At 46.0% G+C, this 16,844-nt stretch overlaps 2 protein-coding genes across 6 annotated transcripts; one reads left to right on the plus strand and one right to left on the minus strand.

Annotated features, from left to right (window-relative positions):
- Positions 1-48: 48 nt before the first annotated feature.
- On the plus strand, positions 49-1,649 carry LOC101164501 (cofilin-2). The gene is made up of 4 exons (XM_004077462.4): positions 49-178; positions 756-1,042; positions 1,112-1,188; positions 1,258-1,649. Exons 1-4 carry the CDS (start codon positions 176-178, stop codon positions 1,368-1,370), a joined length of 480 nt encoding a protein of 159 aa, XP_004077510.1. The 5' UTR covers positions 49-175; the 3' UTR covers positions 1,371-1,649.
- Positions 1,650-2,128: 479 nt separating this feature from the next.
- On the minus strand, positions 2,129-14,887 carry rrbp1 (ribosome binding protein 1). Of its 5 annotated transcripts, none has more exons than XM_023963245.1 (26): positions 14,752-14,887; positions 11,962-13,060; positions 11,106-11,266; positions 10,900-11,022; positions 10,287-10,439; positions 10,046-10,164; positions 9,815-9,968; positions 9,013-9,151; positions 8,748-8,926; positions 8,637-8,674; positions 8,489-8,564; positions 6,044-6,078; positions 5,869-5,944; positions 5,758-5,795; positions 5,597-5,675; positions 5,421-5,513; positions 5,272-5,343; positions 5,108-5,197; positions 4,927-5,019; positions 4,802-4,852; positions 4,645-4,725; positions 4,430-4,513; positions 3,516-3,593; positions 2,903-3,001; positions 2,667-2,810; positions 2,129-2,579 (listed from the first exon to the last, which is right to left on the minus strand). In XM_023963245.1, exons 2-26 carry the CDS (start codon positions 13,043-13,045, stop codon positions 2,541-2,543), a joined length of 3,378 nt encoding a protein of 1,125 aa, XP_023819013.1. In that variant the 5' UTR covers positions 13,046-13,060; positions 14,752-14,887; the 3' UTR covers positions 2,129-2,540. The 5 variants fall into 5 exon arrangements, with proteins under 5 accessions (XP_023819013.1, XP_023819012.1, XP_023819014.1 ...); XM_023963244.1 differs by having other exon boundaries at positions 14,678-14,887; XM_023963246.1 differs by having other exon boundaries at positions 5,421-5,510; positions 14,648-14,887.
- Positions 14,888-16,844: the final 1,957 nt, after the last annotated feature.

The following is a 16,844-nucleotide window of genomic DNA, read 5'->3' on the forward strand; positions in this document are numbered from 1 at the left end:
CTGTCACACCTGTGAAAAAAGGGGCGGGTTCAGGAGGAGGCTTACTCATCAGCCTGGGCTCCGCCCCCTCCTGTGAGTCAGGCTGTTCTTCTGCTTCCTTATAAGAGCTCTTGGCATTTTGACTGCTGCTGCCATTTTTCTTTGCTGCCTGTTTCCTCCACACATCAGAAGCAACATGGTGAGTAGCGTTCCATGAACGCATGAAGAAATGTGCATTTTGACACGTATGTTGCAGCTGCTGAGCAGACTTTTGTGTGTTCTTTGTCATTTCCTTGTTTGGCAAAAAAATGTTTAAAAAAAAGTGTTCAAATGGATTTATGGCCAAAAAAAGCTTGGAACTTTTTATATTTTAGGGTTTTGGAACAAACCTGGTTGAATACTTTTAGCAAAGACATGGTTTGGCTCTAAAACGGAGGGGGACTCGCCTTGCCTCAGACATGAGCTTCTTCTTGGTGGTCCTGTGCTAACATGTTCCACAATGACTGGAATGTGAGACAAGCAATTCCTCCAAATCACAAGGAAGCAGCACAAGAAGGAGTTGATGGTTCTTATGCCTCCGTTAGCAGCAAGGCCGTCTGCTCTCAAACGCTCAGAGGATCTTCCTGTTTCTTTACTTCTGCTTTTTTCTGCTTGAAAGTTAAAGAAAAATAACAACCCACATTTGCTGACCTGCCCAACTCATCTTTGACCGTTTGACAGTTTAGTTTTAACCTTTTCCATCTTTTTTCCCCACTTTTTTTGTTTTTTTGTTTAAGGCATCTGGGGTACAAGTTCACGATGATGTGAAGACCATCATGGATGAAATGAAAGTGGTGAAGGCGGATTCGGACCAGAACGAGCGCATCCGACTGGTGGTTCTGGAAATCAAAGATGGCTTCATTGTGATAGAGAAGGTTTTACGGGAGAAGGACCTGGCCAACCAAGACGTCTTCAAGCAGTTCCTGTCGCTGTTGGAGCCCTCCAGGTGCTGCTACATCCTGTACGACTGCCACTTTGAAACCAAAGAGTCCAGCAGGAAAGAGGAGCTGGTCTTCGTGATGTGGTAAGTCCTCGTTGGTTGACGGATTGAAGTGTCTATGGGAAACGCCTGAATGATGTTCCTCCACCCCAGGGCCCCTGAAACGGGACATATCAAGGAAAAAATGCGGTACGCTAGCTCAAAAGACTCTCTTAAGAAGATCCTGACGGGTACGTCCACACGGAAATGGTTGGTTTTTGTGTTTTGTCTTGGGTACTGAATGTTCTCGTCTTCTGCAGGTATCAAACATGAGCTGCAGATGAACGACCTGTCAGATTATGGAACCAGGCAAAGTTTTGGCGAGCGGATGGGGAAAGGCGTCGTAAGACTTGAGGGCGTTGATCTCGCTTGAATAAAGTCACAAACTGTCCATTTCATCACAGCCGACTGAGTCTTTTTGTTTTTGTAGACGTTAAAAAAGCTCTTTTGGACCGAAGCCCTCCACTGCAGGGTTAGTTTCTAAAATGTCCAACCAAATTTGGGTCCAAGAGACTTTAGTGCATTTAGAAGTCTGGAATAAATTGTCTGAACTCCATAAGTATCCCAATTTATGCTTCATCTCCACTGTAACTGCAACTCGATTAGTGTCAAACCTTTTCCACTGCTGCAGTAATAAAGAAAATGCATTTGACAACATCTCGTCATTCTTGTTCATCTGGAGCATTTATTTTAACCTGAAGTGACCTTTAGGCCTCCACAAGGTCATGAAATGATCTTAAATGTCAAGTTGATCTGCTTTAGAAACATTTAACTGGATGTTTTGAACGTTTCTGTAACACTTTGAAAGCTTGACGCCCCACCTGACTCACTGAGCGGCACAGCCACATCCTGGTGTCACTGCTCGCCAGATTAATACCATATAAGGAAGTGACAGGGCGGGAGGTCTCAACTAGAGTTCTGCTCAAAAAAAAATGCAAACATGAACCAATGGCAGCTTTTTCTGCACTTCTGGAGGGAAAACCCTATTAAACCCCTTTCAGGGAGCCGCCGGATTCATTTGAGTTAAAGAAATTTTCAGCAACACTTGTGAGCTGCGTCTTAACGTTTCCGATCAGGATGTTTGGTTCAAACGGATCTGAAACTGTCACATGATGCAGACAAAGACTTGAGTAGTGCTACACTGTAGTTTATTCATTCATACAAATGTCAGCCAGCTACAGAGTCCTGTACAGAGACCACCAAATGTTCCCATCATTCAGCCACATAGAAAAGACATACAAAGTAATTGCACAGGTTGATGTACGTCCATACATCCGGTTTCCCTTTTAACACTGAGCTATGGGGTGGGGTGGGGGGGTTGTAATATAAGGCAAATAATTCCTGACAGTTGAAGATGGAATGTGAGGTTTCAGATTACAGCAGGATTCTCTCTAATCTAACTCTGAAATGATCAATTCCTACAAATTGCCATCGACTACAGCACAAGGAAACACAAAAAAAGGGTTTTGGAATGCATAACTATGGGGGGAAATTTTTAAGGCTTTTTTGGCAGATTTTTGTAGTGTTTGCAAAGATCTTCATCTCAGACGGACGTGCCTTCCTTCAGTTCCACGTACTCCCCCTAAAAAAGAAAAAGAAAAAAACAGAACCAGGATCAGAACCAGCGAGGAGATCATGAGGTTTTTGTTCCCCCTCCCACCAGCATCACCTTGTCCTCCAGGTGCTCCTGTAATGTTCTCACAGTCTCCCTCTCTTTGGTCAGCTGCTCCTGAGTGGCTTTGAGAAGTTGCTGGAGTTTGGTGGCTGCTTGGCCCAGGTCTTTGGACATCTTTTTCTCCTTCTCCAGGCGCTCCTGTACCAAACGGCGGCAGCAGGAGAAGTGACTACCCCATCCCAGACGGGAATCGAGAGGTCGGAGATGGCTTTAAAACCGCTCAAACCAACCTTCAGCTGAGCTACGTCTTCTGTGTCGGACTGAGGAGACTCCTCGGAGGCTTTTAGGAGGTCCAGCTGGGCCTTCAGCTCCCCTATGGTCGTCTGTGCCTGGAAGTTCAGGAAGAACAGAGGTTGGTCAACAAGAGTTTGATGGAGAACCTGCAGCAGGAGGAGCTGAAGCGGCGTACGGATGAAAGCTGCTGTCCTCAGACCTGCAGCTGCTTTCATCCGTGGTCTGCTGCTGCAGATCACGGATGAAAGCAGCTGCAGGTCTGAGGATCTGCATGGATGCCTGTTCTGCTGTAAAACTGATGCACACAGACGGAAAGAAGGCACGAGCATGTCAGTAAACCATTCACTGGGTTATTTCCTAAAGTTTGAGATAAAAAACGGTTAAGAAAAAAAAGAAAACACACGTTAAGGAGGTGAACATGCCGAGGAGGAGCGTTAGTAAAGTGCGGTTAGCATCAGGAACAGCAGATCCGATCAGACAAACGTCTGGCAGGGTTTTCTGTCAACCTGAACCAAAACGTTGGTTCAGGTTCCAGAAGACGGAAGGTTCTGCGGAGCTGCTGTCCAGGGAAAAAGGGAAGGGTGCCCCCGGGACTTTCTGCACCCTGACCTGACTGGGTTCAGCCTCAGCCGGGCCGTTCTGCTCGGCCTGAGCCCGCTTTGTGATCTCGCTCAGCTGCTCCCTGACCTGAAACAGGAAGCCGTCACTGGACCGATCTACTGAATCCTCACGGGGGACACATGAACGTGAGAAAAATAAATAGGGATGCCCCGATCTGCATCACTCGATTTTGAGAGTAAAAAATAATTTTTCAGAACCTTATTTTATCATTTAACATTTAAGGAGAGCAGTTCTGTGAAGTAGCTTTAACAATCAAATACAAAAGTGCAACTATCAGCTAGAAAAAAATAGCTAATCATCACATTAATCATGTGAGCAGGTTTGGTGACTGTAGGATCTTCAGAACTATTTTTGATCAATTATTATCCACATTACAAATTCTTAAAATCCAAAAAATTACTTAAAACTGCTCTTAAAAAAACAAACAAAAAAAAAAAAAAACACACACACAAGTATAAACGTAAAGATTGATTCATTCGTTTCCCAGACTTTGTAGACGGTCCCTTAGCAGACGCCTCAGTTTGATTCTCATTTAAAGAATAAAAACAACATTTTTTTCTTTTGAAAGCCTTTGTAAGCTGTCGTTTGCATTAAGACAAATTATTCTTATTCTTATAATTATTATTAAAAGCCTTACCTGGAAGTCTGAATCTGCAAACGTCTCGCTAACTTTATAAACGGTCATATTCTGCTGCGCTTCACGGCAATGCGATATCATGATCTGTCCTTCTAGTAGAATGTTTATTAATAAAAAGTGAAATGTATAGTACTGATCATAAATATACAATAAATATTACAACTGATCAGTTCACAACATCCAATTCCAATGAATCCTGAAACTACGTGACTGGATCGGGACATCCCTGCTTCCCCACAGGAGGTAAACGGTGCAGGAAACTCACCTGTCCCAGCTCCTCCTTGTGCGCCTGCGCCTCCTTCAGGGCCAGATCCAGCCGGCTCCGACTGTCTGCCAGCTGCAGCTTCAGCTGAGCGGAGAGCCAACAAACGTTAGATGACAACCAGAGCGGCGATCTTCACACGCACGCCGCTTTCTACTTAAGCTGAATAAGTTAAGATCCTCCCACTGACGGGTTATGATCTAAAGCTCCTCGCGTACCTCCTCCAGCTCCTCCGGGGTCACCAGGATGTCCGACTGCTTCTCCAGCTGAGCCTCCAGAAGCATCACCTGCTCGTTCAGCTGCAGAAAACGAATAATTTAACCGCCAACTTAACGTCAGTCCACGTTCAAGTCAGACGTCAGGATAAAGACAAACCTTCTGTATACTTTGGTTTTCTGCCTCCAGCCTGCTGACCTTCTCCAGAGCCTGACAAAAGAAAAGGGGGCATGTTAGACACGTCAGCAGTTTTTCAACAAACATATGGACTAAAAGAAGCTCACCTCCTTCAACTGCTCCTCCGAGTTTCTCATCTTGGACTTCCACACCTGCTCCTCCTCCTCCACACTCTTCTGCAGATCTTTCAGCATCCCCTCCTAAAACCGACACGCCTGAATGCATCACTGAGGAGCTCCGGCTTTGCCAATGTCCCGCTCCAGGAGGGACGGTCACTCACTCACTCACCGTTTCAGCCAGAACCGTCCTGTACTGCTCACATTCAGCCTGCAGGGAGCGCTGGCTCTCCTCTGCCTCCTTCACTCTCTCAGACAGGTCCTGAAACAAACGCACAACCTCACAGATTCTGCTTCTGACAGAGACCGTCAGACAGTAAATATGATTTATCTTACTGAGGTCGACTGCTGGCTCTGCTGGCTGAGAACCTCCTGAGCTTTCTGGGTAAATACTTGGAACCAGTCGAGCTAAATGAAGAGAAAACCAAATTATCTCGGAAGGTTTTTTTTTTTTTTTGGTCTGTTCTCTGCTCTGCTCCTCACACCTGCTCTGTGTCCACTGAGATCTGAGGGAAAATGGACCGGAGAGTCTCCTTGGTTCTGTTCTGGAACTCTACCAGTCGCGCCGAGGCCTCCTGCTGCAGCAGAAACGTCCGTTTGGGATTCACAACAAGCTGATCTGAGCGGCGAGGCCACCAGTGCAGCAGTGCGGGCGACTTACTGCGTCTGCCGCCGGCTTTTCCCGCGCCTCCTTCAGTTCCGCCTGCAGCGACGTAACCAGGGCATCTCTTTCATTCAGGCTGGAAAACAGCAAAACAGACGTGAGGCCCGCCCATCGCCGGGACACGGACTTGAAGCTCAGCGGCGTCTTCTTCCTCTTACCTGGACTGTAACAGTGCGAGTTCTGATGAAGCATGCGACTGCAGACAGAAAGGAGTCAAACGTCAGATCTGCGCTCTGAAAACTGGCTTTAGCTGACGGAGGAGAGCGTACCGAAGCGTTCTGAAGCGTCTCCTCTTTGAGGCGCTGAAGCTCCTCCTGAAGCGACGAGACGAGGCCGGAGTCCTCACTGAACGAAACCGACATGGTTAAGAAAAAACAAAGGGGAGGAGCCACGGGGGGGGGGGGGGGGGGTCTGAGGGTAATCAACGAGGAAAAATGGCTGCACCTCTTTTTCTGCTCGAGCTCTGCGACGTTTTTCTCCTGTTGGAAAAGGAGACCGTCGGTCATCATACGAGGAGCATTGATGGCAAAAACTACTGATGGCAGGTTAAAGACCCACTCTGAGGAAAAACGGCGTTTCTGACATGATCTTCTGGTATGGAATTACATATCTGCCATAAACTGAAAGGGCGTAAAGACAACTAAGCGGGCGTATTTAGGAACTGAGTGAGTGAACCTTAAAACCAATTCTAACTGAGCAGTGATCTTGTGCGGTCAATTCCTTTTTGCGCGCTCATGTGGATTTACGCTCAGTGTTAAGGGGGCGTTTTTGTCACTTTTGGGGCAGGAACCTTTCTGGTTGATCTGATTGGCTGAAATTTGCATGGCTTATCGGCGAGGCAGAGGGGCGGGACCATCATTTTTCAGTGCGGGGGGGGGGTTAACAGGCGGCTCTTGAGCTGCATGTCGCTCTCTGCCTTTTATCATAGTTTCTATATTCAGTACTTTCACAACCATTAGGTGAAAGTCTTACATTTTCTCCTAAATGTACAGAGCGGCCCTAATGTGTTGTTGTGTGACTTCAGTAAAGAGGATCTAGGAGAGAACAGCACGAGAACGGTACGGAGAGAGGAGAGGACGTGATAGAAGACACCCCCCCCCCCCAATAGTACAAAGGAGCAGATATGTGAATAATGCAGAACAACTTCGTTTTGGAAACCCTGGAAATGCAAAGAGACACGATTATGAGGCACATTTTAAACTGCAAGCTATCAGCTACGCGGAGGAACACGGGAATAGAGCAGCTGCAGTTCGGTTAAATTAGATCTTCACAGATTCGGACTTCCTTCTTCAATAACTCTTCTGATAAACGTTCAAATGTGTCAGCAAGTATCTCAATCATTTTGTATTAACACAGAGAGTGAACCACAAAAGCATTTTTAAAGAAAAAAGTTTGTTTTTATTGCCTTTTAATCAGAATTGTTCGTTTTAAGCTGTGAATGGAGACAGAGCAGCGAGCCGGCTGCCAAGGGACCGTCAACAAAGTGCAACCTCTGTGAAACACCATTCTGTAAAAATCAGTGAACTTTTAAAAAGCGAATAAATGTCTATATTTATACGAACTGGTAATGAAGACTCGTCATCATTGTCATGCTACACTATTATTATTATACTAAATTTTGTTAGAAAGTCAACCTCCATTTTATTGCTTATAGTTTTTAAAATTTAATAGAGATATGAATCATAACATAAATGCTCAATAGCTCTGAAGATACTAAGATACGCCGTTTAATCCAGTGCTGTTGTAAGGAGAGGAGGGGGTTATGAGAAATAATATGGCTTTAATTGTGTGTTTGTCTGGCAGGTCAGTGTGTGGTGTGGCTCTTTGACTATCACAGTTAGAAATGTCGGGTCTTTGTGTCAAACTTGTTTGTTCCCCCCCGTTAGAGGCAATCATAGAAAAAAAAAACGCGGTTGTAACGTGGATTAAAACATTAACCAACGACCCAAAAATAAGGTAAGAAAGTGCAGCGGGTTTTTTTGTGCTGTAAGTTTTTCTCATGTGAAATTCACTGCATTTGTTACCGTTTTAATGCTTTTAATCCACGTTACAGACGCTGTTCCTTTTCTATTAAAGCCCCAAAATTAAAGTCCCGCCTCGCTGCTTGGCATGCAAATTTCAGCCAATCAGATCAACCAGAAAGGTTCCTGCCCCTAAGTGACAAACAAACCCCTGAATACCGCCCCCAAGTGACAAAAACGCCCCCTTAACACTGAGCGTAAATCCAGGTGAGGGCTCAAAAGAGAACTGACCGAGCAGCATCACTGTTCAGTTAGGATTTCAGCCGTTCAGTTGTAAAATACGGGGTCGCTTGGTTAGAATTGCGCCATCACAGTTTTAAGGTTCACTCACTCAGTTTCTAAATACGCCCGCTTAGTTGTCTTTACGCCCTTTCAATTTTTGGCATTTATGTAATTCGATATTCTGGCGTCTCGCTGATGATTGAGGACATCCATTAAGAAAACTGAGGTTAAAGTGGCATTTCTGAGTAGTTCTTTGATCAAATCATGAATCTGGAGCAAATTTAAAAAAAAAAAAAAAGCAGTTTGAAAGAGGCGGTAGGTGGGAAGTGGCTGAGCCACAACTCAGGTGAGTGAACTCCTGCCGCTCTGCAGAAACTATGTCCTACAAAAACAACAGCTTTTTAGATTTAGCCTAAAAACGAAGGATAGGTGATGGAGGGATCTATCAGCAAAAGAGAAGTTGTGCATTTCTAATAATGCTTGTGCTATCTTGTGGGGTCCAGAAGAACAGAAATTTTAAGCTTTGTGGCATTTTAGATAAATATCGGTATTGGCCCATCCTTCATCATTAAAAAAAGACTACTGGGAACGCATTTCCAATAGATGAAAAGAGGACCGGAGTGGGACTTTAAGGAGCCGGACTCACAGCAGCTTCCTGTCTGGTCTGCAGCTGCTTCAGCTCGTCTTGGAGCGCGCTCAGCTGCGACTCTCTTTCTGCGAGGCTGTAGGAGAAGCACGGGATTAAGATCCGAAGGCAAAAAGGATGCAAAATCTGCCAAAGTCGGTCGTCAAACCTGAGCTTTAGACGTTCCAGCTCTGCAGCATCTTCTGGCTGTGAAAGAAGCAGGATCGGTCAAACTCCTACAAGTTTCTTCCTGTCAGCAGAGAAAATCCGAGTGTCCCACCTTTTGGCTTTCCTCCTCTTTGTTCTGACTGGCCTCCAGCAGGGAGTTGATGGAGGTCACCTTCTGCACGAGCTGGCTGTTCTCCTCCTGCGTCTCCTTCAGCTGAGCGATGAGGGCCTCCACCTGAGCGTGGCGCTTCTGGGCGTCGGCCTCCAGTCTACCTATCTGAGCCTGTAACTCTGCGTGGATACATTCCCAATCATTTCATGGTCCAAGTACCTCCAGACAGCTTTGGAGGTAAAGCTGTTCGGACGCCGTTTCTCACCTGGGAGCGCGCTGCCTTCCTGTTGGGCTTTGTCTAAGGAGGCCTGCAGGCTGACGTTTCTGCTCTGGGTCGCTCTGAGCTCCTCGCACACCTCGTCCAGCCTTTTCTGCAACGCCTCCTCGCTGTTGCTGTGGCTGGCCTGAAACACAACCAGCAGGGGGCAGCAGAGACCCACTCATTTACTCCAGCAGAACTCAGCTGTTAATCGTACACCGGCTGAGTGTTGAAGTATCCCCCAACGATGGGAAAACCAAGCAGGAAAAGTCCATACGACATTCAAACTATTTAGCAGCTTTTTTTTTTTTAAAGAGTCAGACAGGAAGTGTTTTTGCCGTGCAGGAATGCAGAAGAGTTCCCGCCTGTCTGTGGCTGCATGACTCGTCCGGTCCAAATGTTACCGTTCAGAAAAACCACCGATTATTCACGCCGGCAAAGACAAAAACCAACATCTGTCATCAATCCTGCCTGATGGCAGCTGCTTAGAATAGACACGAAAAGACGGGTTTCTGTCAAAGAGGCGACATTTTTAAAAAAACTGCTTCAAAGAAGAGAAGCACGAGCGAGAAGCTTCTCGACTGACGGGATAAAATGCAAAGAAAAGAGAAGAGCGCTTCCTCTCTGAAAGTGTTCGGTTCTCGAAAGCTTCAGCTCCTTCTGCGGCACGAAGGGCTGGGATTTCACAGCACAGTCACTTCCTGACTCATTAGCTGCAGAGACCAGCACTGAAAGCCCCTGGTCTGGTTGGATGCAGCTGCTGGAAGGACAGAATAAACATCATAAACAGCCGGCTGGCTGGGCTGACCTGTAGCTGCGACAGCTGCTTCTCGGCAGCGGAGACTTTGGCCTCCAGCCCTTTCCTGGCGTGTTCTTCGGCGAGCTGACTCTCAGTCTTCTCTCCCAGCTCTTTGGTCAACTTTGCACATTCCTGGCGGAGCTTGGCCAGCTCTGCATTTTGTCTGAGAGTTAAAAAAAACAGGAGACATTCACGACGTGCAGTTTTGAAGCGTCTGTTGTCGCTCTGATGGGAACCGACTTGCTCTCAGCTTGACTGGTGGCCTGGTTGAGCGCGTCGCGAAGGATGGAGTTCTCCTGCTGCAGACGAGCCAGCTGGGCGTTGGGCCCTTTGTCCAGCTGTTCCTGTAGACTCTGGATCTGAGGAGTTTTAACAGTTGGATAACAGTTTTTAAGGGGAAATGCTAATTTTATGAGCAAAGGAAAGGCAAACAGACATAAACAGATGTGGTCTGGGGGGGATTTTAGTTCATGGAACCAACCTTGGCGTTGAGCCGCTGCGTCTGGGCCACGTGGTCCTGGTAGCTGGCCTGCATGCGGGCCTGCAGAGCGATCATCTCCTGCTCCCTCTTGCTCAGCTGAGAGCTGAGTTTTGTTTCCACGTTGGCCACTTTGGACTTTTCAGCAGAAAGCTCCTGATAGACACATCGGTCAGACGTCAGAAAAAAAATCCCTGCAAGAAGTTCCTTCAAACCAAACGCCGTCATCTGTTCCCACCTTAAATGCTAAAAACCATTAGTTTAACTTTTCTATTTTCTTACACTAATATTATAACCGCCTCACAAGCTGGCTGCATTCTGCTCTTCACTTTTCCTCCAGCGCCCCCTTCAGGACAAAGGGACAAACTGCAGGGTGTTTGCAAATTTCTGTGCGAAACAGAAATGTCCGCTTGAAAGGCAGGGCAAGGTTCTGGACTCGATCCGGACCCAATTAAGCCATCTCAGTCTGGACCAACGGACCTTTCCCTAAGATTCTTCATATCATTCTCTCTGCAGTGCTCAAGTAACATGTCCGAAGCAAAGCAACCAACTTCCCCGTTTTGAACATGGTACCAGTTCTGCATACATCGGTACCAACTCGGCACCAAAGTTCTACCTTGGTGAGTTCTCTTAGACGGTTCTTAACAGCAGAAGCGTCCTCCTGCTCTACTGCCAGCTGTTTGTCTTTCTCCTCCAGCTGTTTCTTCAACATGGCCACCGGATCTCCTTTCTGACTGGCCTGAAAAACAAACAGTAGAAAAACAATCGGATCAGCGCCAGGCTTCTTGCAGCAGTCTTCCTCCCCCAACGGGCGGGTCTTACCCGGTGCCAGGTGTCCTGGATGACGCCCACTTTCTCTGACAGGATCTCAATGAGCCTGTGTGCTTCCCCCTCAGTGAACATCATGCTGCTGATGGTGGAAACAAGTGCCTTGTAGGGCAGATACAGAGGAGCATCAGCAGAGTCCACCGCCGCCGCAGGAGCTGAAACGAAAGAGCGACATCCTTTAAGTTCACCTGTACGAATCAAACGCGCGGTCTGCATCAGAAAGGCCGAGCAGCTCGTCCTCCACTACAGCAGAAACTGAATTATTGGTTTCTGCTTTTGTAGAACACAAAGTGAAGACTTTTCTTTGGTTGGAGGCCTGTGCGGCTTCAGCTGGCTAAAAATGGTGGAGTGTTGTGGCGCCAGGCGGAGATGAGCCCTCAGGCGGAGGAGAACGCCAACCCCCTCCTCTGTACTCATCGTCGGAGTCACTGAACGGCTTTGTGAGCAAACAAAACAAGGCAACAGTGTTTGGACAAGCCGCGGCGCTCTCTGGCCTCCAGATCCCAGTGCCAGACTGAACCCCGGGTCCCGTTGGCGCAGGGGTGGAAGTTCACCCGTCCCAGCAGGTTGTTTCTACCTCACAATGTGGGGGCTTTGTTTACGCAGCCCAGTCATTCAGACGTGGTCTCCGTCCCGAGTCCAAAACAAGTAGAGTTCCAGTGCCAGTGTTATGGCTAATGCACTTCCTGTCCAGACACGCTTTTTAATCAGGAAGGAGGTAGGAAAGGAGAGGGCTCATTTGGGCCAAAGTGGACCAAACAATAACACAGAAATACCACCTTAAAACACACAGTTGGACGTTTCAGTGAGGAGTTTTACACAGAAAGATAAATGGAACACATCTACTGACCTGGCTCAGACTTCTTCTTGGAAGCCTTCTTCTTGGGCTCCTGGGTTTTGGCGGCGGCGGGACCCTGTGAAGATCCTACGGGGGGAACCGCCATGACCGGGACTTCTTTGACGACCGCCTCCAACACCGGGGCAGTTTTAGACGAGGGTGCTGCAGACTTGGCTGGGGCTGCAGCAGCCTTAGTGGGTGCAGGAGTGGGTTTGGTTGGGGCGGGAGTCGACTTGGCTGGAGCAGGGGCAGATTTCGCTGGGGCGGGGGTCGGAGCTGGAGCTGACGTGGCAGGCGGAGGGGCAGATTTCGTTGGTGCCTGCGCAGACTTGGGGGCAGGAGCTTTGGCCGGGGCCGAAGATGGAGCCTGGTTTGTAGCAGGAGCCGCTGAGGGCTTCACAGGTGCAGGAGCCGCTGAGGGCTTCACAGGTGCAGGAGCCGCTGAGGGCTTCACAGGTGCAGGAGCCGCTGAGGGCTTCACAGGTGCAGGTGCACTCGAAGGCTTGCCAGGTGCGGGAGTGGCTGAAGGCTTAACAGGTGCACTCGAAGTCTTAACAGGTGCAGGCAGAGACACAGCTGGGGTGGGCTGAGTTGAAGCTGGCTCAACCTTTGCCACCTTCTTCTTCTTTTTCTCTTTAGGTGAAGGCACAGGTGACGGCTCAGCAACAGCAGTGGGCTCAGCTGCAGCTTTGGTTTGCACCTCTGTCTTCACCTCCACAGCAGGGGCAGGTTGGACAACCGGAAGGGGGGCAGATTCAGCCGGCGGTGCAGCAGCGGCAGGCTCGCCGGGTGCATCCGTTTCAGAGTCGGCTTCGGCGGCCTCCTCGGTCTTCTCCTGCTCTGGGATCTTTCCGTTAGGTTTGTCTTCTTTCTTCTTTCCACGGGTCTTCTTCTCAGATGCTTTGTCTTTCTTCTTTTTCTCGGTGCGAACCGTCTGCGTCTTACCCAGCTCTCTGCGCTGTTTGGCCAGCGCCTCCTCGTAAGAGGTTTCCTTCATGGAGAAAGTGGAAACGAGGGCAATCCCAACCGCAGAGATCACCATGAATCCACCAAACACCACAATTCCAAGGGTCTGGGGGTCATAGATGTCCATCATTTGGTTTCTTTAAACCTAAGACAAGAAATAAAAACGTATCAAAACTGGAAACAACCAAAGTAAACTCTTTAAGCAAAGAAACAAAAAATAAAGAAAAATTAAACTTAATTTCTACAAGAAAAAAAAAAGATTTGTCATAATTTATCCAGAATAAAACCAGTCAGCAAACATAAACAATTACCTTAAATGCCCACGAGGGGGCACTATTGTACACTTTCCCCATTCATTTGAACCAGCAGAAAATTACATAGAAAGTTCTACTTCAGTTTAAAGCATTTTTCACCACACAAACACTTATCTATGCAGCATTATTTAATTTCCATAAACTGATTAATAAAGGTTTTCATCATTGAAACAAAGTCTGTCCTAAGGTAAAGTTTCAGTTAAACATTTAGACAAAAATCCTATTTTTTGTTTTAATTTTTTGCATAATCATGTGGCACAATTTAAAAAAAACAATTTTTTAAATACTAAAATGGACTGAGGTAATTTATTTAGATGATGCAAAACCGAAATTAGACTATAAAGATATTTTTTACACTATGTAAAAAGCAAGGCTTTTGAGAAACCAAGTTGGTCAAGAGCACAGAAAAGAAAAAAAAGGACACAGCGTAACAGCCAGCGTTTCTTGAAGCTGGCTGGAGTTCATTTCCTGCTCACCGAAAACAGATTTTGAATGGGCTACAACTGCAGAAACACCACAAACCAGAAAGTTGAGCCCACAGGGCAAAAAAAAGGAGGTGGTGACAACTTAAGACGCATTTTTCTTAACCCATCGTTTAAGTTTTGACCAAACAAAGAAAGTCTTTAAAAGAAAAGGTGAGACATGTAAGAGTACAGCAGGGCTTTGTTAGAACAAACTAGTCTTGAAGAAAAGATGGTCCAGCCTCCTGGTCTGAGTCACACGTCATTGCATCTGAGCTGAGGAGCAGAACTTATATCAGTCCGTGTTGACTGAGGATAAAAGTGCACTCAAACCTCCTTAAGACTGAGCCCACTGAGGTGTTACAAGTGATGTGTGCCTTCATTAATGAGCGTTGGAATTTCCACGTTCGGAGCGCGTTGATGGAAATATCTCCCACAATGCATTTTATTAGTTCGAGTTCCGCCTAAGCTGACCCCAATATTGACCACAAATTCGTCGTTTACATAAAAAAGAGATACACTAAAATTTGGGCAAAGATTTATTTTTACATAAACATTCTTTTATTTATTTTTTTTAGTGGAAAACTAAGCTAACCGCCACTCCAGCACCGTATGTTTAAAAGGCTTTCCACAATATAAAAGCTGCTAAACTGCCGATCACGTGACCTGTTGATTATTTTATAAGGTTTAATTGTAAAGTAGCTCAGCCGCCACCGTTATTGGTCAATGAAGTTGGCAAATAAAGTGCGGCTTTGCGGTATAAATCAGCGCCGCTGTTGGACAGGCTAGGATAAAACCGAACAGATGACGAAACGCTGAAAAAACACGCAACTTTCATCGAGTTTTTCCTCCACGAATAGTTTGTTCCTAAGACGTTAGCAGTGGATAGCATTTCAAGCTAGCCACTCCGGACCCAATGAATCAAAAAAAAAAAAATTCCAAGAATGACACACTTACTCCGCTGCGGATGAAGCTAAGTCTGCTTACTTCGGGAGACGGATCGAGAACACAAAAGCTTGCGGTTGGAGGTGAAGTGACTTTGGTGCGAAGCTGCTTCTTACCCCCCTGCTATCAAGCTAACTTGCGTTTTTCTCCACTGTTCTCCCGTCACTCCGCTGGATCCCTGGTCTGCTGTGAAGTCGTGGCACTTTGAGTTGGCAAGACGCGCTGGCCCCTTGCCCCTGAGAGCTACCATAAATTCGAGAGGCCTGTGATTGGTTGGAATGGGGCCAACCGGAAATTGGCCTGACGGGATATGTAGTTTATTGCTAAACGAACGCAAATTGAAAACATGTCTGAAACGTGGATTTAAACTAATAATATATACAATTTGACAAGTAATGTTGCGGAAAAATAATAAATTCCAGCAAATTAACAATGTCTTAATTGAAATGCTAATTTATTTAATGTGAAAATACAAAAAAAGGAAGACAATGAAAGAAAATAGTGTGGACTTATATTTTAATGTCATAATCAATTTAATCAGTTACTTTTCTTTTCTTTTGTTTGCTTCATAGAAAACATGCAAATTCGGTGGTGAATATCAATTTTTAATCTGATTTACATAACCTCTCAGTCAGTCACGCTACCTTTAATTTGCATACATGCCATGATGGCTTTCCAGCATTTTTTACTTTCTTTTTTTCAGTCACCAGCTGCCAAATGCAGTTAGAACACTCTTGATTGATCCTGCAAAGTTGTTAAAAGTATTTTTTACTGCAACGTCTGGGAAGGACACTTTTTGTGTGTGGATTCAAACTCATTTTAGAAAGAAAACTGCAAAAAAAAGGAGAAACTTTTTGAAGTTAAAAACCTCTGTCTTAGTTCAGTGCTGTTTAATCGGTGGGGTTTTTATGGAATTTAAAGTGTGACAACGGTGAACTTTACTCATTAGGTTCTTACTGCTGACGTGTGTATTAGTGTGAGGAATTTAGGAGAACGTGTCAGAGCGCTCAGAGCTTTTAAAAAAAGACTCAAACTGCAAATTTCCCAGCATGAATTTGATAAAGCACCTTGAGCCTACTCCTTTGCACCAAGGCAACATAGTTGGATACGTCACACATTAGCATGGTTATTATTTTGCGTGTTTTTTTTAACAGAGCTTCTATTTAAGGAGAGATTTTATGAGTCATTCCCGCATGTCCTGTTTCAAGGCCTGCTTTAGTCATGACCTTTCTGTTGCGGTGTTGAGCAGTGAGACATAAGGCAGGTGCTTTCACACTCAGATTATGTTAAAAGCTCTTCCATAATTGAATTCTTCCACAGCGAGGACAGATCTAATTGTTCAACCCTGAATGACAATAGATGAATGGATAAATGACACAGGCTGCTGTTCCCGCTCGTCTGTGTTTTCTTAAGGCCTCATTCCTGATTGTTGAGGCCCGAATGAGGTTTCTGTCTCGCTAATTACTACAAAAACCTTCGTTTAATCAATTTACTGTCACTGAGTTCATCACAGGTTTACCAAGTTTTTTCAGTTCATAAAACGAGTTAAAAGAATCTCCAATTCTTTCAGTTTTTGCAGCCAAAGAGAACTAATCTGCTCATTTTTAGAAACGAAAAAAAAACAAAACAGATTATTCGACTTTTACCAAAGTTACAACTGCAGGCTTTGCTCTTTGGATTCATATCTTTAAGCCTGTGTGTCTAAAACTGTTTGCTCTGATTACAGATGGTAAACGAATCTGTTTGCAGAGGTATGTTGCAAGGCGCTCATTGGCTGCGGTCTGCTCTTTTATCCAATCAGTGAACACAGCCAACCCCTGGAGGTCACCCTGACTGCACAACAGGGGTCATCGTTATTGACAAACCTTTCATGCATAGTCCACCTGTGAGCACGGGATTGGTAAAACTTTGCGTGACACTTTTTTTTCAGTTACTCTACTGCATGTTTTGCTTTGTTTTTTCAAACAGGGAGGATAAGGATTTGGAAGGAGTGCGGCAGGCTAGCAGAGGGTAACGTGGGCTGAAGTCTCTTCCTGAAGGTTACCTCAGCAGCTGCGGGCCCTCAGAGCTGCTCACGCAGTTCGGTGCGGCTTATTCCCGTGAGGTCTTTGGCATTTCCTCAAGGCTTACCCAATCCACCACTCTGTCCCCTTCCAGGATCCAGCAGTCAATGGATTTAACACAAGCTGGTTTACAGCTGTGCTTCAAT

Source organism: Oryzias latipes, chromosome 15 (assembly GCF_002234675.1).
Source record: "Oryzias latipes chromosome 15, ASM223467v1".
Taxonomy (NCBI): Eukaryota; Metazoa; Chordata; class Actinopteri; order Beloniformes; family Adrianichthyidae; genus Oryzias; species Oryzias latipes.

Bases quoted from the DNA above. Each gene is read 5' to 3' on its own strand.
- LOC101164501 (XM_004077462.4), top strand. The intron at 1,043-1,111 runs GTAAGTCCTCGT...CCTCCACCCCAG, and splicing joins GAGCTGGTCTTCGTGATGTG to GGCCCCTGAAACGGGACATA. The intron at 1,189-1,257 runs GTACGTCCACAC...CGTCTTCTGCAG, and splicing joins TCTTAAGAAGATCCTGACGG to GTATCAAACATGAGCTGCAG.
- rrbp1 (XM_023963245.1), bottom strand. From the start codon at position 13,045: ATGATGGACATCTATGACCCCCAGACCCTTGGAATTGTGGTGTTTGGT. The intron at 4,726-4,801 runs GTTTGTCTTTAT...CGTTTTCTGCAG, and splicing joins AAAACCAAAGTATACAGAAG to CTGAACGAGCAGGTGATGCT. The intron at 4,514-4,644 runs GTACGCGAGGAG...CTCTCCGCTCAG, and splicing joins CCCCGGAGGAGCTGGAGGAG to CTGAAGCTGCAGCTGGCAGA.